This window comes from Erpetoichthys calabaricus, chromosome 18 (assembly GCF_900747795.2).
Source record: "Erpetoichthys calabaricus chromosome 18, fErpCal1.3, whole genome shotgun sequence".
Lineage (NCBI taxonomy): Eukaryota > Metazoa > Chordata > Cladistia > Polypteriformes > Polypteridae > Erpetoichthys > Erpetoichthys calabaricus.
In genome coordinates, this window is record NC_041411.2 from 64,186,581 (window position 1) to 64,205,158 (window position 18,578).

At 37.3% G+C, this 18,578-nt stretch overlaps 1 protein-coding gene across 1 annotated transcript in view; it reads left to right on the forward strand.

The window, feature by feature from the left end:
* Positions 1–12,996, forward strand: part of setd5 (SET domain containing 5) — a 95,581-nt gene extending 82,585 nt beyond the window's left edge. The window contains 7 exon segments of the mRNA XM_051921432.1: positions 1,560–1,814; positions 1,923–2,189; positions 2,191–2,244; positions 2,336–2,581; positions 3,143–3,269; positions 3,639–3,883; positions 12,857–12,996. Of these exon segments, the coding sequence (XP_051777392.1) occupies positions 1,560–1,814; positions 1,923–2,189; positions 2,191–2,244; positions 2,336–2,581; positions 3,143–3,269; positions 3,639–3,673 (984 nt within the window). The 3' untranslated portion in view covers positions 3,674–3,883; positions 12,857–12,996.
* The last annotated feature ends 5,582 nt before the right edge of the window (positions 12,997–18,578 follow it).

An 18,578-nucleotide genomic window follows, 5' to 3' on the forward strand; every position in this document is an offset into this window, starting at 1 on the left:
GTTATTTACCAAGTGTAGTTTATAGTGTTGGCTGAGTAAAAAAGTATTATGGTATTTCAATTTCATGGAAAAACATCCAAGGAAAAAGCAAAATCATTCTTGGGTAACTCGTGTCACAAAATCCCCCATGTCAGTTATTCTTCCGTTCTTGTTCTTATAACTTGCAAAATACATTACATTTTTTTCGCCGTATAAAAAGAAAGGTACATTCTTACAATGCTGTGCTTTTGAATTGAATATCCACCTCGCCTCCTCATTCATTGGTTAAGAAATCCAATGTTCAGTTTTTTTTTTTTTTCCCCCATGGACATTTTTCACATCATTTGCCATTGAGAAAAGTTGGTCACCATTTGGTGCCATTCAAGCTGAATCCTCACTTTGTCTTTTCTCCTTGACAACATGAGATTAAAATTTTTTCTCACAACCAATGCAAATTACATGGGTGAAACAACATAAGCATGTAATTTTTTTATTTTTAATAAAGTGCTATATCAAACAACTGATGTTGTTATGGCAATAAATATATTATAGCAAACTTCTTAGAGTTCCATTATGCAAAATAAGGTTCTTGGCATTATGGGTATATTCATTTGGGACACATTGGCTATTATTATCACAGACGTGGAAGGCTTAGTATTGCACATCATGTGAAAAGAATTCCTTCTAAACCTTTGAAATTACATGTATGTTATCTGTCAAGGTCAAACATGGATACCACTGTCAGGGGGAAGGCTAATTTGATCTAGGTAGGGCATTGCCAGCATCTGTGTCACTGGTTTGTAGCATGTTCAATATTATTATTCTTGTACAAATTATTAAACTATTAAACTGTACAATTGAAGATAATTGTAAATATATATTTAATTATTAAAAATACCCTTTGAAAGTATGAATTCCAAACTAAAATATGTTTTACTTGACAAAGATAGAATTTGTCAATACTTAAAACATGGGTCATACCAAAAATCTTTTTCTTAAATATCTGTGAAATTGTTTCAATAGTATAACTGCTACCTAATATGTAAATTTCAGACTTTCCCTACATGGGTACATATTATCAATATTATCATAATAATATTATTGTAAATTCCTAAATGCATTGGGAATATATATATATATATATATATATTATATATATTATATATATACTATAATATATATATATATTTTATATTAGAGATTTGATATTAAACTGGTGACTGACAGCCTTTTTCCCTGAAATCATCATCAGATATCTTTTACTATGTATTTTCAGAAAATTAATTGAAGCTTATTTTTAGTGTAAGGAAGGAGTAGCAGTATAGGTTAGATTGTTTTTAAAATAGCCAAACTTCACTTATTTAATGATGTATAAAAAATAATTAGTTTAGATTATTTAACTTGCTGATATACATTTTTAAATCAGTGACAAAATATCCTGTTTTTTCAGCATTGCCTCAGCTGTACAAACCCTGTAGGCTTCTAAGTATGTGCAAAACACTTTAATAAATTAGTATGTTTAGCATTTGATTTCTAGAATGAAAGTCAAACAACGTAAACAACTTGTTTTCATTGTATAGTCACGAGAAGATCGAAAGGCTGAAGCCATTATGCATATGTTTGAGAATCTGGCAAAAAGGAAGAGGAGAAATTTTCAGAGCCAGGACAAGAGCTACAGTACATCAGGAACAGCAACTAGTCCAGCTACACAGTTTGCAGAGGATCCTAAATTGGAAAACCTAGAGAGTGAGGATCCTAACCATTTAATAGGAAGTGAGCAAGCTACTCAGAGCACAGGGTCTGGTGTAAGCACTCGCCGTTCCACGCAGAGCATGGTTAGTAAGAGTCATAAGGTCATTTTGTTTGTTTGTTTTTTTTCCCTCTTCATTACACACAATGCTTGGCATTACAGAGTTTTTATATATTTGTATTTTCTATATTAGGAACTGCCCATTGTTGAAAAGACCCCTGCAAAGCCCACTGCATCAAAATCATCCAAGCCACGGCCAAAGAGCCGAATATCTCGGCATCGATCCAGTTGCTCTCAAAGAGCTCGGCGGCAGAAACAAGCCTTTGCTCAGCAAGCAGCTGATTATGCCCAGGGTATGACAGAAGAAGGGACCCAAGGGCCATGTGGATTAGAGTCTGGCAATACTGAGGTGGGATTATCCATTGGACAGCCAGCTGATGCAGAAGGAGCTGCTGGACCAGCCCATGGAAACCTTAGCCAATCGAGTTAATCTCAAATACCCCAAGACTAAAAAGGTATGTTATGCAAAAGTTGATTTTTTTTTTTTTTTTTTTAATGTTTAAAATGGTCATTAATTATATGATTTGCCTTTCTGTCCATGTTCAGTATCTTGTTACAGAGTGGTTAAATGATAAAATAGTTGATAAACCAGAATGCCCTATTGATCGACCACTTAGAATCACCACAGACCCAACAGTGCTGGCCACTACCTTGAACATGCTGCCTGGTCTCAGCCATTCTCCACTTATCTGCACCACTCCAAAACACTACATTCGCTTTGGATCTCCTTTTACTCCTGAAAGGCGCAGGCGCATTGTCAGTTTTGATGGCTCCTATGGCTCATTTAAAAAGGTGAGACAACTGTGTAAATGATATCTGAACTGTGTAGATATTTATTTGTATGGTGATCATGTTTTCATCTCTGCATAAGTATATCTTGAGATGATACCAAATTATATGCTCTGGTGGTGTAATTTCAATCAGTTAACACCTAAAGAGTCAATTTTGTAACTACTAGGAAGAAACTGTAATTGGATAAGGAATAGCTTGCCTTTACTCTCTTTTAATAGAAGTTAAAACATTGTGCTAAAAATGTCACCTTGTCATTTAGATTGGCAGATGTGCATTTTGTTTATGGACATGTGACATCTCATTGGAATGTTGTAGTTTTAGAAGCAAGGCATAAATTTTATTGAATTACAGCCATAAGAGAAAAGACTATTTGTATTTGAATTTGAAAATGTATTCCTCTGTTGCTTTTGTATTATTGCATTGATTTACTGTAATGTATAATGCATGTAAGTTCTGAACTTGTTAATGTATGTTTTGGTAGCTGGGTTTCATTAATTTCCAAATACATAGTACACAGGGTAGAAAACATTTATTTTGTGAATTTGTCCTTTTGTTTCAAAGCGCTGGATTAAACAAGCAATGGAGGAAGATATTCTTGCAGTTAAAGGAGAAAAAAGAGCACTGCTTGAATCTCAGCACCAAAGCAGCAGTGGAGGCAACACTTCAAATCCCAGCCCTTGTAACAGTGGTGAGCTATGTTTTTCATTTAACCTTGCTCCAGTTGAAGACTAACTCTGAGCATTTAGGTTAGATAATTTGCTGCTAGATAGTAAGTTGAAAAGAATATAAACAAAAATATTTTATTTTTGTAGACTTTGTGAATTCATACTTTACTATTTGCGCAGATAAGGTAAATGATGAATATAAGTTTCTTCATTTAAAATGAATGTGGGTGTATCTGTTAGTATGCCCTTTGATTAATAGGGGCCCCTTTAGGTTTAGTTCCAGCCATGCGACCTGTGTTGCTAGTCAGCTTCCAGCAGCCTTCAGCTGAGTGCAACCTTCAACTGAATCCTATGCCATTTTTATTCATCTGAGCTGCTTTTGTCTTTTTCAGAGTCATCGGGCACCATTGAAGAAAAGAAAATTTAAGTATTTTCAGAACAGAGCACTTCAGAGTTGTTACGGCCACTTTCTCCTATCACCCCACCACCCATCTCTACTGATACTGTAAGCCCTCTGTTGGCAGCTTCATGTACCCTCGTTCTAGGAGAGGAGGAGAAACGTAATGGATATAACCTCATATATTCTCCCCTCAATTCACTTACCACTAGCCGATGCAACACCCCTTTACAGTTTGAGGTAAATGTATATTGAGTCTAGTTGCGCGGCAATACTTTGTCGTGTTCACATTGTATTTTGTGTTTTATTTATTACAAAACATCACACACTCTCCGCGGTAACTTCATGCAAAAATATGTATCTTTCTGTGAAAATGGAAAATGTACAGTTAGAGGTACCCCTCAAGATAAAATATTTAAAGATTAATTTTTTAAATTCACCCTTTAGTGGACCAATGCAGTTCATTTTTATTATTTGAATATCATACTCTTCACTGAAGCAGTTACTTTTAGTAAAGCCAGTCACAAATAAGGAAGAAAAAAATTCATGTGATTGATTTGATTTCATTTATTCTATTTAGTAAAAACTATGTTAAATTTATATCAATGTGTGCAATAGACTAATTTATAAATATATTAAAGGCAAGCTATCGTTGAATTCATAAACCTGTAAGATTTGAGAATTGTGGTCCTTGCTAGTTATAAATAGAATGTTTTTCATAATCATTGCTGTAAAATTGTGTGTCTGTTTAGCAACAAAAGTGTCATCTGGTTTGCTGTGCTCAGAAAACAAAAATATTTAACTTGGTGATGGAGAAATTAAAATGAATGGTTTTGGTTTTCTGAGCATTGAAAATTATAATATATGTATGAATACCATGCTAGTGACAGTAGGTAGAAATAGATTATTATTTTATTGTTTGTCATTAAATCAGACTAAAAGAATTACTAGTTAGAAATCTGACCTTAAAATGTTAAACTAATACTACAAAATAAGTTCCTTAAAAGAAGGGAATGGTATTTGGGATTTTGGGATAGAAGAGGGCAGCCTGCGGTAAATCTCTATGTACTGGCCTGTTAAACAGGCATATAGATACAATATAGTGTTTCCTGCTAAATAATCAGAGAATTTACATTTTATAGAAAGAATCCTCTGATCGTCTTTTACGAAAATGGTGGCATGCACAGTGGCAGGTTTTAAAACAACTGAAAAGAAAACATAAACATAATTAGAAAAAAAGTGGGCCTAAAGAACATTTTCCTGTTCATTTTCCTTCATTAATCACTCAAACAATACTTTTTTCTCATTTTGTGTATTTTATTTTAGCATTATACTTTCCCACTGAGTTTGCTATTTCTACACTAAATGTTTAACATTCATTGCCAAGTGTAACTTTTTCCATGATAAAAGTCATTTTACAGATATATACTACTCAGAAAATCATTAGCCCCCTCAATCGTGCTGTGTGGGGTTTTTTTATGTGTTGAACTGTGTACTAAGGATTTCTATAACTTTTTCTTAGTAACATGCCTAAAATTCCAATAAGGACGGTAACAAATTGGGTTTAGTACGCAAAATGTTATTTCCAGCAGTAAGCTCCATTGACCGACACCAAACCCCCCAAACTTGATTCTGCAAAAGGAAAAATGCCTTTCCACATTATTCCCGCACTGTTTTTTCCCCCTTTTCCAAAGTTTAGAGACTTAGGTATCTGTATATCTGATGAAGGCTTATATAGAGCCCTAACATTGTGTATTTAACCTTCTTTTGAACACATGTATATGCTGTGTGTGGAGGAAATAAGTATTTGATCCCCTGCTGAATTTGTAAGTTTGCTCACTTACAAAGAAATGGACAGTCTCTAAATTTTTATGGTAGTTTCATTGTAATGGAGAGAGACAGAACATCAACCAAATATCCTGAAAAAGAACAAATTACATAAAAGTTATAAATTGATTTGAATGTCATTAAGAGATATAGGTATTAGATCCCCTACAACCCAGCTAGTCTTCTGGCTCCCACAGATTGGCTGTCTGCCCATGTGGCACACAAATTACAATCAACCAATTAGTCAGTCAATCACAGATACTCCTGATCTCAACTCATTATGTGTATAAAGCATACCTGTCCAGAATCAATTTCTTCCATTCCAACCTCTCCACCACCATGGACCAAAGAGCTGTCAAAGGACATCAGGGACAAGATTGTAGACCTGCACAAGGCTGGAATGGGCTACAAGACCATCAGCAGGAAGCTTAGTGAGAAGGTGACAACTGTTAGTGAGATTATTTGAAAATGGAAGAAATAAAAAATGACCATCAATCTCCCTGCGGCCTGGAACTCCATGCAAGATCTTGCCTCATGGGGTAAGGATGATCATGAGAAAGGTGAGGGATCAGCCCAAAACTACATGGGAAGAGCTTTGTTAATGATCTGAAGGCAGTTTGGACCAACAGTCACCAAGAACACCGTTGGTAACACACTACGCTGTAATTGATTGAAATCTTGCTGCGCCTGCAAGGTCCCCCTGCTCAAGAAGGTGCATGTATGATCCCGGATGTTCACTGGCAAACTTAAGACGGTAACTTAAGCCAATCTGTGGGGGCCAGAATTTTGGCTGGGTTGTAGGGATTCAAATACCTATTTCTCTCGATGATATGCAAATCAATTTATAACTTTTGTGTAATATATGTTTTTTTCTGGATTTTTGCTTGACATTCTGTGTCTCTCCATTAAAATGAAACTACAATAAACATTAGAGACTGTTCATTTCTTTCTAAGTGAGCAAACTTATAAATTCAGCAGGGGATCAAACAACTTAATTTCCCCACTGTATATGTATATGTGTGTGTGTGCGTGTGTGTGTGTATATATACTCCAAGCTGCCTGTCCAGTCTGTATAAATGCCATCAAAGTCAACAAACATGGAGTCAGTGTGTTCTTAATGTTGGATAGATGTGGTATTTATTTTTCATTCATGCCATCCTGAATTTGGTAATAAAAGTTCATACAACTGAAATCACTACTTAGTGGTCCAAAGTCTGCCTGCAATTGTTCAGTGGTCCCAAGTCATCTATTTTTAATACTTTTTTTAAGTTATATTAAAGTTCTGTAAAATCTGTAAATGTCTGACATCTATTAAATCAGGCATGCGCAATGATTTTAAGATGAGCAGATGGTCAATTTGGGTTAGCATGACCCAAGATATACATGTGAACTTAATTCTTTAAGGTTTGCCGTCTTGATTCTGCAGCACTTGAATTTTGGTGCAGGATTGCATGGATCACATCTGTATTTGAGTGGGCGATGAAATGAGTTTGTGAGCAATCAATCACTTTAAGTTCTGTTGCAAATCTGATTGAGTGAGTTAGAAATTGTAGCAAAATCAGTTGCCATTTAGTGCAGTAGCATCATACGTACCTCCAATAAAAGAATGGAGGCTTTGTATTAATCTGAATGTATAATGGACATGGCTGATCTTGTCCTTTCAAATATGTATCCATTTTCAAACTGGCTTGTCTGTACTTGTGATTATTCTACAATAGTGAGAAAATGAGCTGCTTGATATGTTTGTTCCAAAATAAAATTTACTTTGTGAGTCAGAACATCTACATTGGCCAGATATTCATGTAGTTCATCACTTAATGCTTTTAATCATGAGGCTCAACACTATAATAATTCAATCACAAATGCATTAATGGAAGTGTGTAATTGCTGAGACATGTATTTAACTGGACTGTTAAAGCAGCATGCTCATTTGGTAAGCACTAATTTTGTATCGTTTGTTATTGAAGCCTAAGTTATGTATGTTAGTATTACTAACAACTAAAAGGTGACTAAAGTATCTAGTTAGTGTGGGAGAGAATGAGACAATGTCTCCAGTTAGGATTATTTCGTGGAGGAATGATCAGTGCTTAATCAGTGGTTAATTCTGGTTTAGCACACAGGCTAAGCAGTATTAAAGCCTTATCAGTTATGTGCAGTACCTTGTAAGCAATACAACAAATAATGTTTTACAGGACCTCTAAAATAATGGATTAATTTTCCATTCCGAAGTATGATTTCTTAGAAGTAGCCACAAAAGAGGAACAAATTGAGGTGAAAAAATAAGTGGGAGGTATAGAACAGTAAAGCATCAGGAGTTTGTGATATGTGAATAAATTGGACTTGTCCATTAAATATTGTTTCAGTAAGTATTGTTATTAAGTGAATCTTTCCTCAGTATACTGTGAGCGTAAATATCACAACAGCAAATGTCATTTGAGAAATGTGTTGTTGCAGAAGCATATTTGAAGTTTTTGTGTAAATGAAAATATCCTGAATAATCTTGAGGTTTACAAGATTATCTGGAACCATTATTGTAATAGTTTAATATTTTTTAGCATGGATTTTTTTTGGTTACTAAACAGTGAATAGATTTGGTACATGCACATGGTAAAATAAAAGAGGTAGTAGTTCGTTATGATCATACGATTCCTTATTAACAGTGTGCTGAAATCCCCCCATTCATTGTCTTGTGTAGTCTTAATGTGATGTGTGTGTGTGTGTGAGATTTGAGTTGGTGATTAGATGGGAGTACACAGATGAGGAATTTTTTGTTAAATTTGGTGGGTTCTGGGATTGGGTTGTGTCCATGTTATGGCAGGGTCTGCCCCAAAGAGTCTTTGCTCTGTAAATCTATTTAATGTTCCATGTTATACAAGAAAACACAATATTTGTGTAAAGAGTTTTTTTTTGTTTTTTATTATTAAAATCTTTTGTGCTATTAGTCACTTTATGGAGTGCACATACTTGTATGTAGGTGTGTGCAGCATATTAAATAATGACTTTCAACATTGATACTACTTGTTGAATGAAATGTTCAGCAAACGTTACTATTAGTATCAAACTGGTAACAGTTTGTATTTATAAACAGATATTGTACAAACAATGTTTCTGTGTGAAATCTCAGTGATGTAAGATACAATTTTTGTACATAATTTTACCGTAATGTTTTTTATATTTTTCCCACAGCAGATTGTAATGAGGGTTTATATCTTAATATTGTCTTATGCTGCTGCTTCATAAACTGAAAAAATATAAGCTGTTTTTAGTTTTGCATTATTTTTATATTTTGCCTAACATTTATGCCACAGCTTTCTATGATTTGGTTTGCAAACTTTTCATTTTCAGTTAAAATCCTTAAAAAAGTGCTTAAAGCAGCTACAGATAATATATTTTGCAAATTTCAAAGTAGTGTGTAATTATTTTTATTTTTCAATGTGCATCTGAGGGTTCAATGTTTATTACTTCTTAAAGTATTCAACTATTTTAATGTTACACAATTGAGTTAATTATCAGATTAAAGAAGTCTCTTCGGTTTTAAGGTGGTTGTTTCAAGCACTATAACAAATGCTTGAATGTTTTAACCAAAACAGTTTTATACTGTTTTATTATTATTATTATTATTATTATTATTATTTGTGAATTTTTGGTCACCAGGATGCATGTCCTCCTTATTGTCAATGGTTTCTAACCAAATCATTTTACTTTCTGCTTTTAAAGCTGTGGCAGTCCTCTCTGCTTGTTTTCCTTATTTTTTTTTCCTTATTTTGTTTTTTGCTACCTTACTACAAGTAGAAAAATAACAAGATGCTTTTCCCTTCTCTAGAACATATCTTCCCCTGAGAGTTCCCCTGCGCATAGGCCCGAGTCCCTGTCACCAGAGGTAGTTATCACAGTGTCTCACTTAGAATAGCTGAATAAAACATGAGGATAGGATGGGGTGGGCATTCTGGGGTTTGAGGTCATCATTTAAAATTGCATGTTGTTTTTTACTGATATTCTATAGACAATAAGTAATCTGTGCATGATTATTTCACATACCCTAATAACAGTAGAATAAAAAATAAAAGCGAAGGGTGGGAAATTCAAGACAAAAATTTTGAATTTAGCTCAAAAAATTGGTTGTGGGAAGTGGAGTGTTCAATTTGTTGTGTGCCGGTAAAACTAAAATCAAATGCTAAATGAGTGGAGAGCAGTAGAGAGTAGAGGTATGTAGTAATTTCACAGCAAGTCAGACCACCCTTTTTCTGTTATTTTAGAGCAGTTCTTTCCAATGTTTAAGTTCCACTTCAATTTAAAGAAGGACACTTCAAATTATCTTCAAAACATATAAGAAATGAATTCATCCACCACATTCCTTCACTTTGTTAATGTATTCTGCAAGTTGCCCCCACTGCTCTCCCTCATGGTTGTTTATACTGTAATGTTAACTAATTAAATGTGTTTATTGTGATTGTTCAACTTTCTGCATAATGTCAGAAAACAAGCTTGTTTCTTCTGTCACCTACAATATGCCACATTCCTGACTTCTGCCAACCAAAAATGCAAATATTAGAGTGGTTTATACATTTGTAGATGCTGAATTTTTGTTTCATACACTTGTCACTGTTCTGAATGGAGCAAAGTACCTACATAGGACGTTTAGCTTTAACAGTGGCTAGGTGCTATATTCTTATTTTAAAATGAATCTGCTAGTGTGCAGTTTATCTAAGGAAATCTTTTGAAGCTATAATATATTTTGTAAATTGTATGTTATAATCCATTTGTAAAAACAATCTGTAATGTTTAAAAATTGTTTTAAAAATATGACGCAACATTAAAAGGGTGCATGGTAAAAATCTCTTCATGCTGCAGATTGACTCTTAGACCATTTATTGAGTCACAGAACGGGAAAGAGTTGAGACATAGGCCTGAAAGTCTGCTTTAAATGCATAAAAGGTGGTAGTGCATATATCGGACTCCAGCCACATTTGTACTTCATTGCACTACAGGGATTTGCTAAGCATTGTTTTTGGCTGTGTTGCAAACAACACAATTTGTTATACATGATGATTATATCAGATTATGAATTATTGATAATTTTTTTGTAAATGATTGGATGGGATGCAGCGTTGGGTTTTTGTGGCATTTGTAAGTGACAAAATGGTCACTTGCATGGGGTGTGATAAATTATACACATTAGTAATTGTATCTGCTCTCAAGAACTTTATATTCAGGTGGTTATCTCCTTAAATGATTCAGCAGGAGAATGATCATCTGGATATGATGTTTATAAGGGATGAAATGGGTGCAGTTTCATATCCTCCTTTTTTTCCCCCCATACCAGAAGATATGTGTGGGGTACAACGTAAATACAAATGTGCCAAATAGCTGCATAATCTCAATATTGTTATGTTAAACATTATATCATTTTTTCATTCAGTTAAGCAAAACTTTTAACTGTTTACTTAAGAGGTGTCTAACTTGTCTTTGTTCTGTAGCCTTCTGTTTTGTTCATCTTGTATAATTGTTCCTAAAACTATTGTATTTTAAAAGATTATTTTCACCTCTTAAGATAATTAGTAAGAGTTCAAAAATGTGAAAGGTATACTTTACTAGCAGTATCTAGATGTGTGTATACATTGTATATTTGTGTATGTATGAATATATTCTACATATTTGTCTATATGTATATTGTATAATGTGATTGTGTTTATGTATATATTTGTTGAGTGAATGAGTATATGTTAGTGTAAGAAATTAATGTATATTGATTCTGAAGTCAAAAGTTGTATTTGGTAATTTCAGTAAGAAAACCAAACGTGTAGGTAAAGTTCAGAAATACTCTACATATATCTCTACTCTAATATACAACTTTTAAAGCCTCGTGCTTCTAGTTTTGTAAGCCAAATACTTGTGTAAAAGTAAAGAATTAGTCCTTTGTTCCACATCTTGGTTTTTTACTGATTTTTAAAAACCTTTGGCCAATTAGTATGTATTGATGTTGAATTTTGAATTTATGGAAAATTGGTTAAAATGAGAATGATTAGTTTATTAACATACATATTTTTTCCCTATCTGCTTAAACCAGTTCAGAGTTGTGGAAGCAGCCAAAACCATTCCCAGCCAAATTGTGTATTTTTTAATTCCCAATTTGGTAGTTGGATTGGATGTTTAATTGCATTGAAAAGTGAAATATGGTTACGGTTCTGTTTGGTATGTTTCTATTTGTAATGACAAAGGAAGCTAATCTATTAAAATGGAAAGGAAAAAATTGCAAGCAATGGGAAAATGTGTACACATTACACATTGACTGAACCAGAATTCAAACCCATATTCCTAAAGCTTTGAGACTACCCACTACCTGGCACACCGTTTTTTTTTTTTTTGTATGTTTTTCTTTTTTACAGAAACAATGAAATATTTAAATACAAAGTGGACACAACAATTTCAGCGATTTAGATTAAAAGATGCTTAGACCTAAGGCCAATTCCATGTGAGCTCTGTAATTTTAGGTCTTCGGTTTCCTCCTGCAGTTCATAGGCATGCTGTTAAATTGGTAGCCAGTTCAAATTTCACGTGGAGGATGCATGTGCTAGCCCTGCACTTGACAGGGCCCTTTCCTGCCTGTTTGATGTTGGTATAGGCACTGACATCCTGCAGTTATAACCAGGAAACGACTGGCATAAAATAGGAGTGTATTGTAGTTTTTAAGATCACAGAAAAATTGTTATACTAAGGAATTGAAATATGATATAGCATTATATTGAAAACAGTAATATGGATGGATGTACAGTATTCCGCTTCTACATCGCTAGGATGCAAAACTTTAATGCTTGCCTTTATTCCCTGTGGGTATAAATATACCGGGTAATATAGTTTACATCACTCATCAAAATGCCATTTAGGTTAGACTGATAACTGTATTTGCATGGTCTCTGCTCTAGGTCACATATAGGGTTGTTTTGTTTTTTTTTTTCCCACTCCTACACAAAATGATGTATGATGCTGTTTTGGGCAAAGTGGGTTGAGAAAATTTAAAGTTGGCTGGATATCACTGTTAAAAAGAAAAAAAAAGCAATTACACAGTGTGTCAGAGTTAACTACTGAGCCAGTGGAAATACACAAGCATTTTCTCATAGTTAAATTTAATTAATGTAACCAAGATAGTTTCTGATTGCATTGCGTTGTCAAATGTAAAAAAAAATCCACATTAAAAATAATTTACAAATGATTAGTCTTATTTTTCCTACTGAACTTTGACTAAAAACTTCTTTGGACTTCAGTGTTAAGTGTTGTTACTTTACATTAAATTGAAAATCACCCAGGTGACTACAGCTGCCTTGATTCAGACTAGAAAGTGATCTTGTTGTTCAAAATGTTTTTACCTTTCTCTTTCATATTTTGCAGCCTTGCCTTCGTTCAGATTTTGACCAGTCTCGAACTTGTTATCAAGATCTTTCTTTACCGTCCAGCACGGAGAGCCCTATTCATTCTGGACTTACAGCTACAGATGAATTTCTACCTGTACAGTCATCCTTTATTACTGGAGGGTCACTTTGTACAGGTGACTCTATTAATGGGAAGAATCTAGAAATCCAAGCAAAAGATCAGTCGTTCAGGACAGAGTTTAATCTGATCTACGCTTGCTCCCCATTGAATGCTAATCTGCTGGCTTCTGGGAACCGCAGTGAGGGAACAGGTCGGGGTTCTACTGTTTCCTGTGATAGGAGAACATCTCAGTCAGAAGGAGAATTTTCTCCTGTGGACACTTTTTTTGGTAGGCAAAGTCAAGGACTGATGAATGAATCTGCGCAAGGTGCAATGTCACCATTAGGAGACCGGCAGTATAGCTTCTCTGAAAGTGGAACCCCTCCACATCACAACCCACCTCAGAAAAAGAAGGCAAGTGTTTGTTTTTGGGCTGATTAACTGATGAAGTTCATTCCCCCCGCCCCCATATGAATAAGAGATTTTAAATGTTTTTTGTTTTTTTTCTTTTTTTTTGCTATTCATTGCTTGTTAGCAGTAGTTTATATCACACAGAAGTGGTTTTGTGCCACAGTGTTTGCACAGAACATTTTCTCTGAGAAGCATTGCTTTGTTTTTTAAAGGTTTTATACACCATACATACTCAACACAATGCTAAAATTAGTCAAAGTAAATGTTGCTTTTTGTGCCTAAGCTAATAGTGAACAAGATATTATCAGACTACGTGTATTTTAGGAACTGCTGAATCAATCATTTAATTTTGAAGATTTTCAGTTTTGTTTTTTTCTCTTATTCACAAATCCATCCATTGTCCACCACTTATCCAAAGTTGGGTTGCGTGGGCGGCAGCCTAAGCAGGGAAGCCCAGACCTCCCTCTCCCTGGCCACCTCCTCCAGCTCCTCTGGGGGGACCCCGAGGCATTCCCAGGCCAGCAGGGAGATATAATCCCTCCAGCGTGTCCTGGGTCTGCCCCGTGGCCTTTCTCCCAGTGGGACATGCCCAGAACACCCCCCTAGGGAGGCGTCCAGGGGGCATCCTGACCAAATGCCCGAACCACCTCAACTGACTCCTCTCAATGCGGAGGAGCAGCTACTATACTCCTAGTCTCTCCCAGATAACTGAACTCCTCACCCTATCTCTTAGGTAAAGTCCAGCCACCCTGCAGAGAAAACTCATTTCGGCTGCTTGTTTCCGCAATCTTGCTCTTTCAATCACTACCCAAAGCTCATGGCCATAGGTGAGGGTAGGAAAATAGATCGACTGGTAAATCGAGAGCCTGGCCTTTTGGCTCAGCTCTCTCTTCACTATGATGGACCGTTGCAGAGCCCTCATTACAGCGGATGCCGCACCGATCTGTCAACCTCCCGCTCCATTTTTCCCTCACTCGTGAACAAGACCCCAATACTTGAACTCCTCCACTTGAGGCAGTAATGTGTTCCCAACCTGGAGAGAGCATTCCACCTTTTTCCGGCAGAGAACAATGGCCTCGGATTTAGAGGTGTTGACTCTCATCCCCGCCACTTCACACTCGGCTGCGAACCGCTCCAGTGAGAGCTGGAGGTCACAGTCCGATGAAGCCAACAGAATCATTTCTTCCGCAAATAGCAGAGACGAGATTCTGAGGTCGCCGAATAAGACCCCCTCCACTCTTTGGCTGCGCCTAGAAATTCTGTCCATAGAACTTATGAACAGAATTGGTGACAAAGGGCAGCCCTGGCAGAGTCCAACCTCAACAGGAAACGAGTTCGACTTATTACCGGCAATGCGGACCAAGCTCCTGCTCCTCCTGTACAGGGACTGAATGGCTCGTAACAACGAGCCTTGTACCCCGTATTCTTGGAGCACACCCCACAGGATCCTTCGAGGGACATGGTTGAATGCCTTCTCCAAATCCACAAAACACATGTGGACTGGTTGGGCAAACTCCCATGCTCCCTCCAGGATCCTGGCCAGGGTGTAGAGCTGGTCCAGTGTTCCACGGCCGGGACGGAATCTGCATTGTTCCTCTTGAATCCTAGATCTGACTATCAACCAAACTCTCTTCTCCAACACCCCTGAATGGACCTTACTGGGGAGGCTGAGGAGTGTGATCCCCCTATAGTTGGAGCACATCCTCCGGTCACCCTTCTTAAAAAGGGGGACCACCACCCTGGTTTGCCAATCCAGAGGCACTGCCCCCAATGTCCATGTGATGCTACAGAGACGTGTCAACCAGGACCGCCCCACAACATCCAGAGCCTTGAGAAACCCAGGGTGGACCTTGTCCACCTCAGAGCTTTTTGACTACCTTGGTGACCTCGGCCCCTAATATGGAGGAAGACATGCTGGTGGGATTGAGAAGATCCTCAAAGTATTCCTTTCACCGGTCAATAATGTCTGCAGTTGAAGTCAGCAGAGCCCCGTCTTCACTGTACACAGTGTTGGTGGAGCACTGCTTTCCCCTCCTGAGGCACTTGACGGTTTGCCAGAACCTTCTCGGTGCCGACCTAAAGTCATTTTCCATGGCTTCCCCAAACTTCTCCCATGCCCGAGTTTTTGCCTCTGCAACAGCCGATACCACCACACGCTTGGCCCGCCGGTATCCCTCAGCTGCATCTGGAGTCCCACTGGTCAACCAGACCCGATAGGACTCTTTCTTCAACTTGATGGCCTCTTGAACCTTAGATGTCCACCACTGAGTTCGTGGATTGCTGCCACGAGAGGCACCGACAACCTTGCGGCCACAGCTCCATTCTGCTGCTTCGACAATGGAGACTTGGAACATGGCCCATTCAGACTCTATGTCCTTCGCTTCCCTCAGAATGAGATTGAAGTTCTTCCTGAGGTGGCAGTTAAAGATCTTTCTGACCGGTTCCTCTGTCAGACGATCCCAGCAGACCCTCACTATACGTTTGGGTCTTCCTGGTCTGTCCGGCAGGCTCTCCCACCATCTGATCCAAATTACCACCATGTGGTGATCAGTTGATGGCTCAGCCCCTCTCTTCACCAGAGTGTCCAAGACATAAGGTCGCAGATCCGATGACACGATTACAAAGTCGATCATCAAGCTGCGACCTCAGGCATCCTGGCACCAAGTTCACTTATGGACACCCTTATGCTTGAACATGGTGTTCATTATAGACAATCCATGGCCAGCACAGAAGTCCAACAACTGAACACCACTCGAGTTTAGAGCGGGGAGGCCATTCCTCCCCACCTCTCCAGGTTTCACTGTCGTTGCCGACGTGAGCGTTTTAAGTGTCCCAGCAGGACGATAGAGTCCCCAGGATCTGCGCTTCGCAGCGCTTCCTCCAGGGACTCCAAGAAGGCTGGGTACTCTGAACTGCCGTTCGGCGCATAAGTGCAAACAACAGTCAGAGTCCTTCCCCCAACTCGAAGGTGCAGGGAAGCAATCCTCTCGTCCAACGGGGAGAACCCCAATGTGCAGGCCTCGAGCCGGGGGGCCATAAGCAAGCCCACTCCTGCCCAATGCCTTTCACCCACAGCAACTCCAGAGTGGAACAAAGTCCAGCCTCTCTCAAGAGGAATGGTTCCAGAGCCCAGACTGTGCATAGAGGTGAGTCTGACTATATCTAGCAGGTACCTCTCAACCTCTCACACCAGTTCAGGCTCCTTCCCCGCCAGAGAGGTAACATTCCATGTCCCAAGAGCCAGTTTTGGTAACCGAGGGTCAGAACGCCAGAGTTCCCGCCTTCGGCTACCACCCATATCACATTATTCACTAATACTAAATTCAATTTTTGTATTAGCAAAAATAAAAAGTGTTTTGTCTATTACATATTTTTAAAAGCTTGTCACCTTATACAATTTTAAGTTTATCAAACCATATACAGTCATATAAATACATTTTGGTTACTTTTTACATCTTGGTGTGCAGTTTTTAAATATTTTTGAAATTTATTTTAGTGTTAGATGTCGGTATTTACTGTGATTATACATATCACGCAACTGATGATTAGCAGCTTTGGTGCTAACTGCAACGGTTCTCCAACCAATACTAGCTCGGTTGCTACAGATTTTCATTCCAAATATTTACTGCTTTAAACTTCTACTTTTGAATCGGCTATTCCTTGCGGTATCCTTGACTGAAAACATGAGAGTAGAAATTAAATTGGCTAACTAAACAAGTAGTTAAATGATTCGCTGTTTATGAAGTTGATTAAAAAGAAAAACTTTCATCACCTAATTCTCACAATAGAGTTTGTATAACACTTGATTTTAATTTGACATTGTGTGTTAGTTAGATTTGAGAAAAAAATCTTTTCTTAACTGTACTTTTTATAGGTTTCTTTGCTGGAATACAGAAAGCGGAAGCAAGAGGCAAAAGAAAGCTTTCCCTGTGAAACAGTAAAATCAATGGGAACACCAACAAGAACTTGCAGTGGGACTGCAGACTCTCCACAGTGTAATCGGTCAACACTTCATGTTCCTATCCATCCAGAAAGTGGCTTTTCCTCTCCTATCCATTCTTCCATTCCTCAGATTGAAGAAGTCAGTCCACCAGACTGCAACAAGCAATCTGCTGTCACTTTAGCCAGTTCCCACAGCAAACCTCAGGATGCCATCAGTAGTCGCTGGTGAGAAAACATTCAAGCACATATTTTGGTTTATATAGTTGAGCTATTCAATTAGTGAGGAAGATGTCCCCTTAGCATCTCATAAAGTCACCAAATACAGTGCCATATCACAAAGCACATGTACCACCAAACCACACAAAAGAAGAGGAAAAAAAATAGAATTATATGAAATTAAAGGCTTTCAAGTGAAAATCGCTTGCATCTCTATTTTCAGTATCTATAAAGCTCAATCTCTGTTGTTTTTTGACTGCTCAGTTTTTAAAATAACAGAGTCCAAATTCGGCACATAGGTGAGTCTTGCTATAAGTCAGATTTTTTTACATATAACCTTTGGTCAGGTTTAAGGGTAATAAAATCTGAAAATACACAGTTTGTAATTACTTTATTTTTTCACCTTTCCATCTTCTCACACAGGAACATTGGGTAATTCAGCTAGCATTTTTCCTAAACCCAAAATAATGTCCGTAACTCCACTCATAATCTAAAGTGGACAGTTTGAACAGAGAACAGTGACAGCACATCCAAATGTCAAATTGTGGCTTTGTAAGAAATCAAGTAAACTAATATCTAATAATACAGCATTATTTTCCAGTGTTAACATTTTTGTAATGTTTATTTTTCACATTCACAGGATGGTGCCAACTTCTGTGGAGAGACTGCGAGAGGGTCATGGCGTTTTGGAACGAGTACTACGTGGTGGAATGAAGGTGGAAAGAGTTTTGAAAAGAGTTGAATCCAGTTCTGGAGAGAGCAGGGAAAAAGGTGAACATCAATAAGATTTATATTTATTCTGCCTAAAATTTTCATAGTAAAATTAGTAATTTTACAGTTGTATTTTTGTTAATCGAAGTTGGCATGTTAAACACCAATGAATGTAGTTAATACTTAACATTTTAATATCAATAATTTATATTGGAAAGAAAACATGCAATTCATAATTTTGAGAAAATAATTTGACATCCTGACTAAAGCTTGAATGGTTTACACTCCAGTTCTCCTCATATAGCTTTAATTTGTGAACTCCATTGGATATAATTACATCAGATAAATAACTTAAATGTAT